Source organism: Pituophis catenifer, unplaced genomic scaffold (assembly GCF_029215685.1).
Source record: "Pituophis catenifer annectens isolate HBS135680 unplaced genomic scaffold, rPitCat1.0.hap2 SCAF_14, whole genome shotgun sequence".
In the NCBI taxonomy this organism is placed as follows: Eukaryota; Metazoa; Chordata; class Lepidosauria; order Squamata; family Colubridae; genus Pituophis; species Pituophis catenifer.
The window spans coordinates 11,756,968-11,775,843 of record NW_027256894.1 but is presented as its reverse complement, the minus strand read 5'-3'; the positions used below and the strand labels follow the sequence as shown (position 1 = coordinate 11,775,843).

The 18,876-nt window shown below is 41.6% G+C and overlaps 1 protein-coding gene across 2 annotated transcripts in view; it reads right to left on the bottom strand.

Moving 5' to 3' along the window:
* The window catches only part of AGBL1 (AGBL carboxypeptidase 1), a 680,934-nt gene that overhangs the window by 332,795 nt on the left and 329,263 nt on the right, over positions 1-18,876 (bottom strand). For both annotated transcript variants that reach the window (XR_011601025.1, XM_070953407.1), the window contains exon 22: positions 16,448-16,611. Coding sequence is in view for 1 of the 2 variants with exons in the window: in XM_070953407.1 (XP_070809508.1) it covers positions 16,448-16,611 (164 nt within the window). In the remaining variant the exon portion in view is untranslated. The remainder of the gene's footprint in view (positions 1-16,447; positions 16,612-18,876) is intronic.

Below are 18,876 nucleotides of genomic sequence, written 5' to 3'. Positions count from 1 at the left end.
TCTCCTACCTTTTTTAGTTTTATGAGTTGCTCACCAGTTGCTCACTAGGCTTCTTGCTCAACATTTAATTATCTTCCTTTATGAAAATGAGAGAAAGCTGACAAAACCTAATTGAGGTTCCGGTGGTAGCATTGCCAGTCTTATCCCCACCTCTCTCACTTTGATTTAAAAAAACAAACAAACAGAAATATTCCCTCTCAATTTGTTACCAGCGCTTGCCTTTTTTTTCTTTTTTTCTTCTTTAGAATCTGGCTCATCTTTTACGATCTATTTCCTTGTCTGTCTGTCTTTTGCTGATGCTACATGAAACCGGTATGGTAATAATGGGTCCAGAGCAGATGTGGGTTTCAGCAGGTTCTGACCAGTTCTGGAGAACCGGTAGGAGAAATTTTGAGTAGTTCGGAGAACCGGTAGTAAAAATTCTGACTGGCTCCGCCCCCATCTATTCTCTGCCTCCCAAGTCCCAGCTGATTGGGAGGAAATGGGGATTTTGCAGTAACCTTCCCTTGGAGTGGGGAGGGAATGGAGATTTTACAGTATCCTTCCCCTGCCACGCCCACCAAGCCACACCCACAGAACCGGTAGTAAATAAATTTGAAACCTACCACTGGTCCAGAGGTTGGACTGAGGCCAAGAACCCCCAGATTCAAATCCCCATTTGACCAAGAAATTCACAGAGTGGTGTTATTAAATAAAGAGAAGATAAAGATTAGCCTTCAAACCTCAAAAATACACTTTTCCCAAAAAGGTTTCCACAATTTTGGCCATTGTTGAAACTAGGTATTAAACATCCTATAGCTCTGAGATATGGCCCCTCAAACTTGGACTAAGAATATGTGTTTTTCCATCTGGTTTTTCTCCAGTGTTATATTTTTATAAGCTTAAAAGCAACAGAATCTTTTTTGGCTAGAACATGTAATAGAACATAATGCAATACATAATAATCCTTCATTGTTGATGATTAGTAGACTAGAAACTAGTCCAGTAAGGGAATTAGAAGTACCTATTACTGTTTGTTTGTTTGTTTTTTGTTGTAAACCTTGAGAAAAATAAGGGAATGGGACCGAAAAGCAATCTTCAAATACTCAAAATGTCAGATTATTCATGAACTGGAAGAGACATGGTAACAAGGTCACCAATGAATAGGCATAGCAACTAAATCAGCCAATTGGGAGCTGAGACAGACTGGAGCCTGGGCGTGTCTTAGTCTGCAGCTTCTGAGTCTCTGCAGAGAATTGAAACAGAAACTAAACACGTCTGGGCTTGCTTCTCTGCTAGCATGCTCTGTGCTGAGATCTAAAATGAAACTAGCCTTGTCTATCTGCTGAAATGAAATTGGAAACTGATCTCTCTACTTGTTACCACATTGAAAGAACTCTACTATTGGTATTGTAAAATTTACTTCATCTGTTATTATGTATATGAAGAAGTTAATGAATCCAGCCGAGTCAGTTACCTGTGTGTGCTTCTGGATTTGATTTTTGCAAGAAACTCTGACACAAAAGAATGCCACATAGACAAGCTCAAAATGTGCTCTCTATCGTTCCAGCATGCAAGATATGGAATAATGGATTTCAGTTAAAGGAAGACCAATTCCAGTCGAAGGTTGGAGACCCCTGCACTATGGTGAAGCATGTTGAAACCAACATGCAAACAGAACTACAATTATACCCTGAAAGTCATCCCTTGGAGACTTTTGAAATACCATTCCCCGATGGAAAACTGCTTTAAAAAAATATGTCTTTTGGAAAAGGGCCTACAGAAATGCACTTAATCGTGAATATAACTTGCAAAATTCGTATTTCCAGATTAAATGATTGGCTTACAAAACGTAACTGGGATTACTATACAAAGAATCTTTCCCTAGCAAAAGAAAGAAAGAAAGAAAGAAAGAAAGAAAGAAAGAAAGAAAGAAAGAAAGAAAGAAAGAAAGAAAGAAAGAAAGAAAACAGAAAAGTGTTAGCTTTGTTCTATGGCCTGTTGTACACTGAATTTAAAAAACCCAAATCATTTAATCAAGAGCAGCAGGGGGAAAAAAAGGAGACAAGTTTCAACAGAAATTAGATCTAGAGCCATACAACTCTGGTCAGAAGAACAAATCTTTTCAACGGACAAAAAAGTGAATAAAACTTTCATCATTTTTTTTTTTTTTAAATTCATGGCTAGGAAAAAGGCAAAAGAATGAGAGCTCATTAATTACCATCTTCTTGTAAACTGGGAGGTCGACTAACTGGAATATGCATATTATAGCTGTAGCCCCTGCAGAGAAGGTAGCCAAGAGAGCATCTTCTTCTAGGGTGGGGAGGGAGAAAAGACATATTAAAAATGCTGTTTGGGGGATGTTTGGCTCACGTCTACGTTGGCAGATCGCCCAACTCAAGGTCATTGAGGAATCAGCCAAGGGAAACAAGATTTCTACGTTATGCAGATGTATGTGCATGAATCATGTCCCTAATGTACTCCCTGTACCAAGCTTATTCGTTCCTCTGCCAATACAATGACATGATTATGGCAGTCTGTTCCCTGAAGGCCTTCAAAATGAGATTTGCTTGCCAGTTATCGCCTCTTGCATACAAGTTTTTTTAAAAAAGAAGAAGAGTTACTAAGTACTGCAGATACCATTCTTTAAATTGCACTTGGGGCTTCAGAGCCTGCTTCACCCCGAGAAAGATACAAAATATGATTAGATGCGAAAACACGATGAGCAGAGAAAGCAGAAGAAAAAAAAAATATATCTTGAAAGATGAAATGGAGGCGGTAGAAAGGGAATTGGAATGGAAATCTCCATGTTTGGATTAACCATCGTTTCATCTCCTTCGTTTCTCTGGTTTGATATAAAACCTATTGAAGTTAATGTAAAGTTCCCATTGATTTCAGCAGGCTATTAAATCGTTCTTCTAATCTACACACAGGCCTGAGTTGCAATAGCAATAGCATTTAGACTTCTATACCACTTCACAATGCTTTACAGACCTCTCTAGTCACCATATTGCCCCCAGCAATCTGGGTCCTCATTTTACCCACCTTGGAAGGATGGAAGGCTGAGTCAACCTTGAGCCTGGTGAGATTTGAACTGCCAAATTGCAGGCAGCCGGCAGTCAGCAGTAGTAGGCTGCAGTACTGCACTCTAACCACTGCACCACCATGGCTCTTATGATTGGGCCTTGCTTTTTTTTTTTAAAAAAATCACACCTTGCTAAGTTTACATCTTTAGTAGGGAGGGAGGAAGGGGGGAAGGGAAGGGGAGGGAAGGGAAGGGGAGGGGAGAGGAAGGGAGGGGAGGGAGGGAGGAAGGAAGGAAGGAAGGAAGGAAGGAAGGAAGGAAGGAAGGAAGGAAGGAAGGAATCCCAACCGTGTTCACTTTGCATTATAACTCCGCATTCTACAGCTTTAAGCATTTTGGGGAGGTCCTAACTCCAAAGTCTTCTCAATATAATACAGTGCATGTGAATAATTAGGAAACTTGTGTGAGTCTAACAAATTATTTTCTGTCCTCTAGCTACTATATATGCTTGGTCATTTCTGCCCTGCAGCTTCTGGGCTGTCACATTAGGACCGCTGGAATTTCTGCCAACTGAGCATTCCAGACACATCAAATCCCCTTCCAATTTCTTATATTTTGTGTTGATTCAGTTCTCCGTTGATTAGATCCAGTTCCAATTCCAGGCAACTGGAATTCTTGAAATTAGAAAGTCGACGGCACCGGAGAAGCATGTCTTTGCGGAAAATCAGCATTTGAATAGGGGCGCGGGTGGGTTTGTAACTCATAAATTAGGCCAGTACTGGCCTTCTTTTCTTTACTTTTGAGTCCATTTCATGATTAATTTAGTTCCAGTGAATTATTTTTATTCGCGCTGGAGCAGAAAACACATTTCCTAGCCTATTAATCTCCACTCCGGACCCATTTAGAGAAGTAAATGAGGGAGAAGTCATTTGAACACTTTGTTCTAAAAACAAGACACTTCTGGAATTCTAAAGCATCCTAAAACATTATTGTCCCCTGAAAGGGACAATAAAAAATCATCAAAATAAGGAGCAAGGAATCTGCTGATGCGGTTAATTCTAAAGGTATGTGTTGTTTTTTTCCCCCTTGAGCAGCAAAAGCAATGAGCAAAATTTCTGGAAACCATTTCTTTGAAAACACTTTTTTTGTTTAGAAGAGAAAGTACTTTTCATTCTCTCAGCCCTTATAAACTTACCTACCCTGTTTCCCTCAAAATAAGACATCCCCTGATAATAAGCCCAATCGGGCTTTTGAGCGCATGGCAATAAGGCCAAGCACTTATTTCAGGGTTCAAAAAAATATAAGACAGGGTCTTATTTTCGGGGAAACACGGTATCTATTTATGCTGCAATACAAATATTTGTGTCAATCTTTTCAGGGGGTGAACAGGCTGAGCCTGAGGGTGGGGTCAAATGAATCATCAGTTTGGAGTCTTCTAGACCCCCATAAGAAACCCAAGTCCTGCATTCAATAAAATAGTTCTTTGAGAAAGCTGAAAGTCTTGGAGTGCTGAATTGGTTGGGTTCATTAGTCGGAATCTTGATACCTGCCTCCCTTGAAGACTCTTGACTCTTACCTGGCAACAATTTGCCGTGACCTTAGATGAGATTCTTGTGTATTGTTGTTCAGTTGCTACATCATTTTTTTTTAATTAGATTTATATGCCGCCCTTCTCCGGAGACTCAGGGCGGCTTACAATGCGTTAAGCAATAGCCTTCATACTTTTGTATATTTTATACAAAGTCATCTTATTGCCCCCACAACTGGGTCCTCATGTCTGTTTTTTGTGACACCAGGCCTCCCTGTCTTCCGCTGTCTCCTAGAGTTTGCCCAAATTCATGTTCAGCAGCTGTGATGGTGCAATGGTTAGAATGCAGTATTGTAGGCAAACTCTGCCCACAGCTACAGTTTGATCCTGATAGCTCAAGGCTCAAGGTTGACTCAGCCTTCCATCCTTCTGAGGTTGATAAAATGAGGACCCAGACTGTTGGAGGCGATAGGCTGACTCTGTAAACCACTCAGAGAGTGCTGTAAAGCACTATGGAGCAGTGTATAAATCAAAGTGTTATTGCTATTCATTGTGTCAATGACAATATCTAACCGTCTCATCCTCTGCCGTCCCCTTCTCCTTTTGCCTTCCATCTTTCCCAAGATCAAGGTCTTCTCCAATGAGTCCTCCCTTCTCATTAGGTGGCCAAAGTATTTCAGCTTCAGCTTTGGTATCTAGCCTTCCAAAGAAAAGCCAGGGCTGGTATAGTATAGGCATAGCAACTAAGTCAGCCAATTAGGAGCTGAGATAGACTGGAGCCAGGGCATGTCTTAGTCTACAGCTTCTGAGTCTGTGCAGAGAAACAAAACTGAAATCAGTGTGTGTGTGTGAACTTGTCTGCTGCTGGAACTGAAAGCAATCTCTCCTCTGCCTGTGAATCTGTTGTTGGTATTGTAAATTTACTTCATGTATTATATGTATATAAAGAAGTTAATGAATCGTGCTGAATCAGTTTATCTGTGTGTGCTTCTGGATTTGATTTTTGCAAGAAACTCTGATACCCTCCCCCCTCATTTAGAGGTGAACGATCCACTCTATATTCTTGCTTTTGGCTAAGTTTACATTTTTTTACTTCATTATCAATAGTTTGTAAGGGAAGGGCTGGGGAGAAGAAACACTTTACCAAGCCTCTAAAAACATGCTTGTTTGGAAAGCTCCCAATTATTATGTTAATAAAATACAGGGCAGTTATAGTTGGAAAGGAAAATGAACTGGCATGTAAGTCTCCACCTAACATGTAATAATCATCTGGTAATCCTTTGCTATTTCATAATCCAAAGGAGGAGGGGGGAAAGTCAATCAGCTATCACAGTCTGCTAAGAGTTGCAAAGCTCATTCATTTGCAGCCGGTGTATAATTTGAATAACCTTGCAGACTGCATTAACAAGCAACACAATGGTAGGGGGTACCCATCGCCAGCTTTGATGTCTTCCATTTCGGTTTCCAAATTAACCCCCCCACACACTCACCTGCCCTGTCCTCAGATGCATTCGGTGTTATTTGATAAATTAATTATCTTGGTGACATAGCCAGGAGAAAACCTCGCCTGGCCCTTGAGCCTTGCTTCAATGTTGGATAACCAACTCAGGAAGCCACCCGGGGTGAAATGCTACCAGTTTGGGGCGGTTCCCTGGAACCGGTAGTGAAAATGCTACTGGTTCACCCGAACCAGTAGTTAAAAACTGCTTTAAAAAGTAAAAAAAAAAAAAAAAAGTTCCTATGATCGCACAGCACAGCTGATCATCTGAACTTTTTTTAAAAAAAATTAAAGTATTTTTTTACTACTAGTTTGGGCGAATAGGTAGTAAAAATTATGCTTTAACAAGTTTAAAAAAGGTTCCGACAATCAGCTGTGACAATCAGCTGTTTTTTACTACCTATTGCCCGACCCGGTATTTTTGTGTAAAGTGTGATAGTTTGTTTTTGAGCTCTCTGTGACTCTGTCAGGTTCCTGCTTGTTGCAGGGGCCATTTTGTGTGATGTCCAGTTGCTTTTGCATCGTGTGAGCGTCAGTTGTGTAGCTTTTGTGTTATTTTTGGGTAAAGTTGGATAGTTGGTTTTCCAGGTCACATGACCACCAAGCCACACCCACCCAGTCACATGACCACCAAGCCATGCACACAGAGACAGTAGGGAAAATTTTTGAATTTTATCACTGAGGCCACCTAAATTTCAGAATCCAAAAAAAAAAAAAAATGTTAGTTGGGTAATAAGAGAGAAGAGCAATGAGTGGAAAGTGCAGACAGCTCAGGAAAACATTAATGGAAAGGAGATAAATTAGAATGGGCCACTTATTAGGTGCAATGTGGTGTCCATTTGAATAATGGGCATATTCATTAGTGCCAAAGAGGCTGTGAAGAATGTGTTGAACGGAGCTGGTAGATTGAGGCTGACTGTTTGCCAAGAGATGAAGGGAAAGAAGAAGCGAGGAGGGGAAGAGGGAAGGCAAATTCACCTTTGAGAAATTCTCTCTCTCTCTCTCTCTCTCTCTCTGTCTCTCTCATTTTTTTTTTTTTTTTTTTTTGCATTTGAATGATGCCAGCAACATAGGGCATCTTGTCATCTCTTCTAGGGCCACAAATTAAGCACAAGAGGAGATTCAAGGGAAGATTAGATTATACTCTTGCAAACAGAGCCTGTGATAGAGATGCAAAGATCACTCCTCATCCTGTCTATCTCAGCATTTCTATGCATACAGTCATTAATTCATTCCAAAAATTCAACCTCGGTCTGCACATTTAAAGCCTCCACACCCAGATGGAAATAGGCATTGGCCTTATGCGCAATTTTCTGCAATGTGTGCATTTAGTTAAGACAGCTCACCCTGACATCCTAACATGGTCCTTTGTTTTTGATGCAACCTTTTGCATGTGCGTGCACTTTGGTACCCAGATTTTCCCCACCTGCAATGTCTTTGCTGAGAAATATTCTAAGAACTAGAAGTATTCTAAATGCTAGAAGACTCTGAATTAGACGGCTTGTTCATATCTCCCCAGATGCAGTTTGGGTAGATCACACCATTCCACCTAGAAAGAAACATATAGTCGGTTTCTCTGAAAGGCCTGTCTTGGTTTTAATACAACCATCACAGCATCCCCATGGTCACGTGGTCAAAATTAGGAATAGCATGTATTTATAATGGTTGCAATGACCTGGGGCAGTGGTGAAATCCATTTTTTTTTACTATCGGTTCTGTGGGCGTGGCTTGGTGGGCGTGGCTTGGTGGGTATGGCTTGGTGGGTTCCTACCCCAGTCTGGGACCAGCCAGAGGTGATATTTCTCCAAACTGTTCAAAATTTCTGCTACCGGTTCTCCAGAACCTGTCAGAACCTGCTGGATTTCACCCCTGTCCTTCTATCATCTAATGCTGTCTGTTCAAAAATTTGCACTAACAAGTACCGAAGTTCCACCATGGTACAAAATAGCAACATCTGCAAGATGGAAATATTCCCACTGATAGCCTGATAAGTGTAGTTAATTTAACAGTGGCATCTCTTAATTCAGAGATAGGGCAGATCTCTGTACAGCCAACTTGGGATGCACCTTGTCCAAATATTTCTTCCATATAATTAGCCATTGGTACTCTTTGTAAGCTTCGGGTTCTCTTGATTTCCCCTGCCTAATATCAACAAGATGAAATGTTTTCATTTCATTTCTTACTAACCAAATCAGCTCGATTTGACTTTGAACCTCCTGGAATGAATATGCTACTGATGTGAACGTTCGAAAACACATCCCAAGTTCAAATCTGTTCCATGTTTAATCTAGCTTGCCAAGATCTTCAAATCTGAGGATTCATCTCAAGTAAGAGTAGATTACTTTGCTTCCCTGTGATCCGAGCAATCTTTTTTAACACAAAGGTCTGTTTTGAATGCCTTCTGACAGTTTGCGTATCACCCCAACCACACGTCTTCACTTCTCGTTCATGCACAAACTCACTGCCCACAACCTTTTCCTTATCCTCCAGCACACAATTAATTAAATGAGCACTTGTAGGAAAAATAGATAGAAACCATCTTGCTTTCTTGTCCTTCTTTGTACTCTAATGCTCTTTTTGAACTTTTGTGGTCCCTCTTCTTTTAGCCATCTGATTGCCTGACCTGTTGCACAGGTCAGGGTCTTCACACTTCTGCAGGCTGTATTCATTTGTTTGTGAGGGTCTGCAGGGCAAACTCAGTTGCAGCTCTGATTTCCTACCCGTGTCTGAAGCAGCTACAAATCCTTTTCCTTTGTGACTCTCCAAGATGCTGTTGCATGTTTTAGTGACATTGATATAGTGACACAATCAAGGATCACTTTCCTGAGCCAAGCCTTTCAAGATATATGATACCCAAACCTTAAAGAAGAGCATCCTGCCAAATGAATTGCTCAACCCCTTACTTGCCTCCCAGAATTGTGGGTGCTCAATTGCTGGAGGTTTTCAAAGTAAAGACTGGACATTCATTTGTCCACAGTGGTATAAGGACTCCTGCCTTGAGCAGGGGGTTTGCGCTGGAAGACCTCCAAGGTCCCTTCCAGCCCCATGAATCTATGAAATTACTGTTGACCCTTGATTCTGACCACATGCCTTCAATGGTTGCTCTGGTCCAATTGTTGAAGCAAAATGCTCCTCTCTTAATGCAAGGTTTACAATCTTAGCGACAGGCAAAGGTGTCAGAGATGTGTTTTTAAGAATAGAATAGAATAGAATAGAATAGAATAGAATAGAATAGAATAGAATAGAATAGAATAGAACAATAGAGTTGGAAGGGACCTTGGAGGTCTTCTAGTCCAACCCCCTGCTTAGGCAGGAAACCCTAACCACTTCAGACAAATGGTTGTCCAACATCTTCTTAAAAATTCCCAGTGTTGGAGCATTTACAACTTCTGGAGGCAAGTTGTTCCACTGCTTAAATGTTCTAACTGTCAGGAAATTTCTCCTTAGTTCTAAGATGCTTCTCTCCTTGATTAGTTTCCGCCCATTGCTTCTTGCCCTGCCTTCAGGTGCTTTGGAGAATAGCTTGATTCCCTCTTCTTTGTGGCAGCCCCTGAGGTATTGGAACACTGCTATCATGTCTCCCCTAGTCCTTCTTTTCATCAGACTAGACATACCCAGTTCCTGCATTGATGTCCAAAATCCTACCCTTATTTCTTTGGTAGCTTCAGCACCCAGAAAGTTGTCTTCCGCCTTTTTCTTGGACCATTACCTCTTCTCCTGAAGTCTTATCAGGTCATCTGATGTTGCCTTCATGAACTGTCCTCACAGTCCACAACCCCCAATCCCCTTAAAATTTAGGAGTTGTCTCACCTGGGAAGATAAAGTGCCAGCAACCACATTGGGCATCTTATTATTATTATTTTTTGACAATAACTTTCATGCCTCATTTGCCAGAAACGCTAATAGATCCTACTCAAAGCTCTCTGCATTCTTTCGCATTTGTCATCACCAGCAAGGAGATGGTAATTGGGACCATTTCCTCTTTTCAACAGAATCCAGAGTGAAACAAAACCTCTTTTTAAGTATGTCTCTCTACTTCCCCCACCTCCCTACTTTCTCAGCTTGGCTGTCTAATATACCCCCTCCTCTTTTTTTGCTCCCCTGTTGTTCTTCCAGTGAATCTAGACTTGAAAATCTTTTCTATGCACTGCAGGGAATAATATGCTATTTGTTTCCAGGATGATGCTTATGTATTGGGCTCAAGTTGGCTCAAATGGATTTTAAGGTGGATTAGTGGCACGGGAGAGAATAAATTATTCTAAGTGGAGACCCCCTGGAAACAAAAGCCCTTCTTATCAACTTAGTGTCCCCCCCTTTTTTCTTATAGCCAGCAATGGCTGAACCTAGAAAGAGAGAAGGCCTTGGAGTCTTAGGTAGGTGTCTACCTATCTACAATTTAGCTTCCTCCACAGAATCCTCATTGTTTCTTCCATGGGTTATTATTTATTATTTAGCGTATGGTGGTGATGCATGAGCCAGGAGACTACAGTGTTAATACGAAGTAGTTTTTTGGTTGCTGACGATTGTTGATCTGTTCAGTACATGCCCATGCACTATCCAGAGTGCACCACAGGGGGCGATCTAGCTCCGTACTCAGAAGACTTGATGGCATTCTGCAGTGTCATTTGGGGCTTTTTCCCATCACCAATGTCACCTTACATTCAGGCATCGCTTTCAGGCAGGTCCGGCACCGATTGAATTTGTACTGCTGCTTGAAGCATTGTTTTGTTCTCACCAAAGTGGTACCTATTTATCTACTTGCATTTGCATGCTTTCAAACTGCTAGATGGGCAGAAACTGAGATAAGTGATGGGAGCTTCATACAGTACTAGGACTCGAACTGCAGGAGCACAGTCCTTCTCTGGCACCTTTAAACCACTGAACCATTGTGTCTCTTTCTTTCACAGGCAATAACTAGGGAAGCATACTCCAGCAACATGCAAAGAGCCACAACAATACTACAATTAAAATACATGGATTTAGAAGTAGAATTCCTTTTCCAGGCATTGTCCCATTCTGTTTGACATGTATCTTTGAGCCATGGTAGATTCAACTCTCTTCCCTTTTGTTCTCTCCTGCTTTTGATCTTTCCCTATTGCCCCCTCTCCTTTCTTTCTTTCTTTCTTTCTTTCTTTCTTTCACTCTCTTCCATTGCTTTCGACTTTTCTTCATCTATTGAAAACGAGTGACAGAAAATCACCTGATTGGAGTGTTCAGGGAGGTTCAAACAGTTAATTGATTTGGCTTGTTTATTTTAATCAATTAGTCAGCACAGAAAACCCAAGTATATGAAGTATAAAATATAAATGTATGGCATTCAGTCTGGATTCCTGAAAGACCAGTTACCTCCACTTGTTTCTGCCCACCAAGTACGTTCCAGCATTGTGGGTGTATTCCAGGTTCTCTCCTTTTAAAATTGCCATCTTGTCTGACCAAGAAAATACTCCTTCTCTGTTGCATCTCCACTCTTCTGAAACAGCATCCTTTGAGAGATTAAGGATGCTACCCCATCCTGTGGTGTTCTGAAAGCTTTGGAAACTTGGCTTTGGTTCAAGGCAGTGGTGGGTTTCTACCAGTTTGCACCGGTTTGAGCGAACCAGTAGCCGTAAATTGGCCTGGGTTGCCAAACCGGTAGCAACCCCTGGCTGGCCACAGCCCCGAACCAGTCACCGCTCGCTTGCTCCGCCCACACGACTGCTGGGAAGTGGCTGGCGAAGAGGCAGCGGCTGGGAAGCTTCTCACAGTCGCATCAAAAAAGAAAAAGTGTCCCAGCCACCACAGGCCACCAAAAACTACTGGTAGTCACTGAAAAAACAGCTGCCATCACATCCCATTGCCTGCTGTGTCGCACTCAGACTGACACATCCCATTGCCTGCTGCGTCAGTCCTACCATTTTCTGTGGGCGTGGCTAGGTGGGGGGGAGGTCATGTGGCTGAGTGGCCATGACCGTGACATCAAGTTGGCCACACCCACTCAGTCACATGATCACCAAGCCACGCTCACCAAGCAAGTCACGCCCACAGAACTGGTAGTAAATTTTTTTGAAACCCATCACTGGTCCAAAGCTTGCGGTTTATGCTTATTACTTTTTAGTAGCCCTCAACCTACGACCACAATGGAGCCCAAAATTCCTGTTGCCAAGTAAGACAGTTGTTCAGTGAGTTTTGCTCCCGTTTTATAACCTTTCTTGCCACGATTGTTGAGGGAATCACTGCAGTTGTTAAGTTAATGACATGGGTGTCAAGTGAATCTGATTTCCCCCATTAACTAGCAAAAGAGGATCATGTGTCCCCAGGTCAGGGGTGAAATCCAGCAGGTTCTAACAGATTCTGGAAAACCAGTAGTGGAAATTTTGAGTAGTTCGGAGAACCGGCAAATACCACCTCTGGCTGGCCCCGAGTGGGGTGGGAATGGTGAGTTTGCAATATCCTTCCACTGAAGTGGGGTGGGAATGGGGATTTTGCAGTATCCTTCCCCTGGAGTGGGGAGGGAATGGGGGTTTTGCAGAATCCTTCCCCTGGAGTGGGGAGGGAATGGGGATTTTGCAGTATCCTTCCCCTGGAGTGGGATGGGAATGGAGATTTTGCAGCATCCTTCTCCTGCCCACCAAGCAACACCACGCCCACCAAGCCACGCCCACAGAACCGGTAGTAAAAAAAAATGGATTTCACCACTGTAGTAGGCACTGATCAGAATGTGTGCAATACACATAGAGAGTTTTTTTTAAAAGAGGCAATGCTGCTGTTAGTAAGAAAATGGGAGACACTAATTTAAATAATCCCAATCTTGTTGGCTAGAAAGTTATCTTGCAGGCTATAAAAGTAATCTAACATTAATCACACTGAGAAATGACAGATTTGGCCCACAGACTGCCAGCTGCCAACTTTTCAAAAGACATTTTGCAAAACCTTAATAATAAAAAGAAAAGCACTATGGAAACATTAGCATACTGACTCAGTTCTGAAAGATATTTTCTCCAGTTGATCTGTCTATTAATACAGAAGGAGGCAGAAGTTGCCAGAATTTCAAAGAATTTCAACTAAGGACTATAACATAAGAAATATAAATGGGTAACAAACAGCACGGATGGTGCAATTCTTTTCCAAGTGCAGACAGACTTAATTCTGAATTTCTTCAGGAAATTTAGGTTCTGAAACTTTGGCCCTCTTTTGTTAATCTGACACATGTTTTTATTTGTTAGATTTCCAGTGGGTCTGAAGTTTGCCTTCTTTCCTCAAAGTTATCTTGTTCAAAGCCTTTAGCAGCTCCAAATTCTAAAGCTGGAATCCTGATTTATGTCTTATATGCACCCATCTAGCCAGATCCTAATGATTCCCTTTCATGACACCAATCACTTGTCAGGCTAGCTTCGGATTTGAAACTCACATAAATGTATCATTTCTACATTCATCTGTAATAGTCAGCATAAGTAAGCTAAAGAAATCCCTCTATTTCCCTTCTAGTTTCCTTCCTTCCTTCCTTCCTTCCTTCCTTCCTTCCTTCCTTCCTTCCTTCCTTCCATCCATCCATCCATCCATCCATCCTTCCACCTGCTAGAAACATTAAACACAATAAGCAAGACAGTAAATACGGTTTCCAGCATCAAGAACAGGTGGTGCTAATGACTGCTAAAGCATCCCTGAAGAGCAAGACTAAGAGCCCATCATAAATTATGGAACAGTTTTGATATGAAGAAGGAAGAGCCAATGCAGTCTTGTGTTGGAGGAAAAACATGGGAGAAGAATTATTTCAACAACAACAGCATCCCCCCAAAAAAATAAAAATCATTGAGTGAACTGGAATGCCTTGCAAATTGATAGCAATAGCACTTATATACCACTTCACACTGTTTTACAGCCCTCTCTAAGTGGTTTACAAAATCAGCACATTTCCCCCCAAAATCTGGGTCCTCGTTTTATTGACTTTGGAAGGCTGTAAGGCTGAATCAACTTTGAGCTGGTCAGGATTGAACTGCTGGCAGTGGGCAGAGTTAGCCTGCAATACCACATTCTAACCACTGTGCCACCATGCCTCTTGATGCTTTACCTTTCTCCACCCTTTGTGGAGGATTTAAGATAACTGCTTATTTGTTAGTCACCATACTCCTGTTTGGACTTATAATACAGGACTGTCATCTGTTCCTACAGGTCTATTGTAAACAACTAACCTGGAGGTTTTAAAACTGGTAAAGACTTGAGTCTCTCAACCACACTTGGACTGATGGGCAAAGGATATAGCAAGGAAGAGTTCACATGAGGCACACCTTTGTGGTTAGATTGCAATGATTAGGAATTACAATAAGAGCAATCACGCCCAACAAGAAAACAGTCTCCATCAACAGGTGATAGCTGATTTGGCGATGCAACTCAGTTCTTACAAGAACCTCCGACTTAAGGTTGCTTCCTGCTCTGATCAATTTGAATGACTGGTTCTGTTAAATACAGATGGTCATTCTTTCCTCTCAAGTAAAACAAGTTGAGTCTGCTGGGAACAATGGACTGAGATTTGCATACATTGTGGTCAGTGTCAGAAAACAGGGAATGGGATCAACAACCTTGCTTATTAGATTTTGGCAAGCCTGATTAGAAAAACAAGGTTCGGGTTTAGCCTTAAGGATGTTGAACCACCACATCATGAGATTTTAGATGAAACCTGGTTTCAGTTCTTCGTTATCATTTTGAAATTGCTAATCATGTTATCTTATATACAATACAATGCAATGCAATGCAGTGAGGTGTGGTATTCATTTACCTTTGCTACCGGTTCGCAAATGTGAGTGTGCCATCTCCGTACATGTGCAGAGCTTTCCACGCATTCACAGAGCGTCAAAAACGGGATATGATGACTTCTGGGCAGGTGGGCGGAGCCTCCCGCAGCCACCGCTACAGATTCGCCTGAACTAAATAGAACCGGCTGAATACCACCACTGAATACGATACGATACGATACGATATGATACGATACACTACACTATAATATATAATTATATGTATAAAATATAATTCTCTTTTCCTATACCTTTCCCATTAATCATTAGATAAACATGTCTGTTATTGTATTAATACATTACTATGGTTATTTTTGTTGATTTTTTGTTCAAATGTATTTTTGCCGTTGCTTGTTGTGGTGGTTACGGTTGTTGTTTTTCTGATACACCACTCAGCGCCGGTTTGAAAAGTAACAGCAAAGCAATTTTCATAATCAGATACAAACCTCCAATAACTTGCACAGCTGGATGGAAAATAGCTCAACAAAGCAGCCGAAAATGATATGGCTAATGATCGCGGATGCTCATCTCAGGCTAAATACCAGCACACACACCATAGATAAACCATGACCCTATAACACACAGAAATGCAGAGAACCACCATCAAAACTACATTTCTAAAACAAGCTGAAAAAAGGAAAACAAAACTCCAAATCAAACTGCTCAAGCAAAACTCCAGAAGAAAGAAAATAGGTTCCTGAACTCAAATGGATGGCCAACATGTCCAGCTGTCCACTCGCCATTGTTAGAACACAGTATGCTCCCGAAAGAGCTCAACTATAGCACAGATGATACTCGTCAGTTAGAATCTTTTGCAGCAGTAAAAACAGAATTTAAAACCATAAGGATTTGCCACAGAGACCCATGGAATCGTAAGGCAGACAACCCAGAAGATCAGAAGAAAACCAAATCAGAAGCAATTCAAAGAGGAACATCCCCCAAAAATTCAAAGCAGAACATCCCCCCAAAACCTAAAGAAGACCAAACCCTCACCATCCTCCCTGAAGGCAAAGGATGAACCATAATTGTCCTGGACAGAACCCAAAACATACAAAAAACCAAAGAACTATTGGAGGGCATAGAAACCGACATCCTAGTAAACATCAAAGCAATACAGAACTGAGACAACCTGATCAAGAGAATCCTTCACAACCCAATCAAGAAAGTCAAATCACAAAAGGAGAACGATGGTAGATACAAAGCAGTGGACCTGTCCTCTCACACTTCTATGGCTGGCCAAAAATACACCTAACTGACATACCTCTTCATCCAATTGTATTATTACTAGGGACCTCAAAATCGAATAAAGAACTTACCCCAAAAAAATAAAATTCGGGCATCTCAATGCTACTTTTGTATTTCCATCCTTATCTTTCTGTTTGCACAAGATATCCCCTAGTAGCTAAAATGTAAACCCAGCCAACACCTTATAGTCTATGGAACTAGAAAGCTCCTTTTAGCAGCTGACATTAATTTCTATGTCAGATTACATAAGGCCGAAAAAACATCAACACACACACACACACACATACCCAAACCACAGACACACAGACACATAGCATGCAAGAATAGTGCACAAAGGTCCCATTTTCTGCTACTTCGAAAGCCAACCGCTAATTTGGTTCCAGATAAATTGTTACTGGCCTGACCTTTGAGACTGGAGATCAGCAATTTCCTCTTCCAGGTCCAATAGAGTCTCTGCCTGGCTCATCACCTTCTTGCTGCACGGCAGGGATTTAAGCTGAAGGACCAGAAGTCCAAGGCAGAATTTGGCACCCATCTCCTCCAGTTCCGAAGTTCCTATCTGAAGACCCTAGAAGCAAAAAAACAAAAAAGGGAGAGAAAGTAATGTTAGAACCTAGAGGGAAATCCCATAATCAGAGGTAGCTTGGTTCATTCCTTTTAGCTGCACTGCTCCCGAGAAAGCAAAAAAGGCAAATGATTGTTCCCAAAATTTTCACAAATGGATATGAAAGTGGATGAAAACAAAGAGCCTTTGGCAGGCTGTGGGAAGGAAAACATGCAGGCAGTGATTTTTGGATACAAAGAGAGATGTCTTACAACGTGCAAGCCAGTGATCCTTCAGAGTCCCAAACCTCCGCTACCTTGGTCTTCTCAGTAGACTCTCTCTTTACTTTCTTGCTACAATGAACTAAGAGAAATGTTGCCCCAGGCAGAGTTGAAAAAACATTGAAATGAATTCCCTCAATTGTGATTTCTTTTCTCCAAACACCGCAGAAACTTAATGATCACTAAATCGCTCGTCTTCCACTTGTGTATGTAGATCTGTGTCGGTTCCCTTCCTTTTTACATCTGAGCCCTCCTCTCAACCCAGCCTGTCCCTGAAAACGTTGGCACAATGCCCGGCTTTTCAACCCTTATTAAAATTATTCCTAAGTAAACTAAACTTTAGGTGCGCTTCGATGCAACAAGGCTTCAATCAAAGCGCCTCTTTGAAGGAAGCCACCTCATCAAAGTAGTGGCAGATGAGAACCAACTACCCTGCTTTCATCCCGACACTAAAAGGGGCTTCTGCATATATATTGAGAGAATGAGACTTCATTCTGCCAGATGGGAATAGCCATTCATGTTGAGTTATCCCACTGTGAATCAAAGGGTAGAAATAGACTTTTTTTTTTTTTTTTTTTTTTTTAGCAAGAGGGTTGGCAATGATTCTGATTCGGCCAATGCCATAGAGTTGAGCAGAGTTGCCTCACACAGATTTACTAAATGAACACTTGACCTTCTTGTTAATTTTATTTGTTTGCATTCCTGCCTTTAACTAGACACAAAAACAGTTTTTTCCCCAAATGCCATCACTCTGCTGAACAAATAATTCCCTCAACACTGTCAAACTATTCACTAAGTCTGCATTACTATTACTATTAGTCTTCTCACCGTTCCTATCACCCATCTCCTCCCACTTATGACTGCATGACTGTAACTTTGTTGCTTGTATCCTTACAATTTATGTTGATATTGTTTCCTAGTATGATTTGATTGCTTATTTGTACCCTATGACTATCATTAAGTGTTGTACCTTATAATTCTTGACGAATGTATCTTGTCTTTTTATGTACACTGAGAGCATATGCACCAAGGACAAATTTCTTGTGTGAACAATCACACTTGGCCAATAAAGAATTCTATTCTATTATTATTTTTTACAAATACCTCAAGGTAGCGAACATATGGAACACACCTTCTTCTTTCTATTTTCCCCACAACAACAACAAATACCACACTGTGAGGTGGGTTGGGCTGAGAACGTAGAACAGAGGAGACCATGTGTTCAAGTCCCATCTTAGCCATGAGATACAGCTGGCTCAAAGTCCCCCAGCTGTATCTCATGGCTAAGATGGGACTTGAACACATGATCTCCTCTGTTCTACTTTAGTGCCTTAACCACTAGACCAAACCGGCTTCAGAAAGTATGCCCAGTATGGACCTCAGCTCATGGTAATTGTATGCATTGTGCTTTCTTAACAGCGTCACTAAAATGATGTGCAATTGCTTTTTTCCAGTCTCATTCTGAGTCTCATTCCACATCCAAGGACTAAACAAACATGTTTATCCACATGGTGCTTAAAAAACAACCTGCACCTGAACATCAGCAAGACCAAGGAGATGGTGTTGGACTTCTGGAGGAAGAGAAAGGAACCTGCCCCACTTTACATTGAGAGGGGGCTGTGTAGAGAGAGTCTCCTCCTTTAAAATCCTGGGAGTCCATCTCAGCGAAGACCTCACCTGGAAAAACAGCACAATCCAGGTGGCCAGGAAGGCCCAACAGAGACTCCGTTTCCTTAGGGCCTTGCGTAAAAACAGGGTGGAACAACAACTGATGACCTTCTTTTACTGGTCCACAATAGAAAGCATCCTCACTTATTGTATCACGGTATGGCATGCTGGTCTGACAGCCGCGGATGCAAAAACATTACAAAGGGTGGTGAATACAGCACAAAACATCATGGGTTGCCCCCTGATACCACTAGACAAGATCACTAGGACTCGCTGCTTTAGAAGAGTGAGGAAAATCCTTAGGAATGACACTCACCCTGGTCACCACTTCTTTACCCTC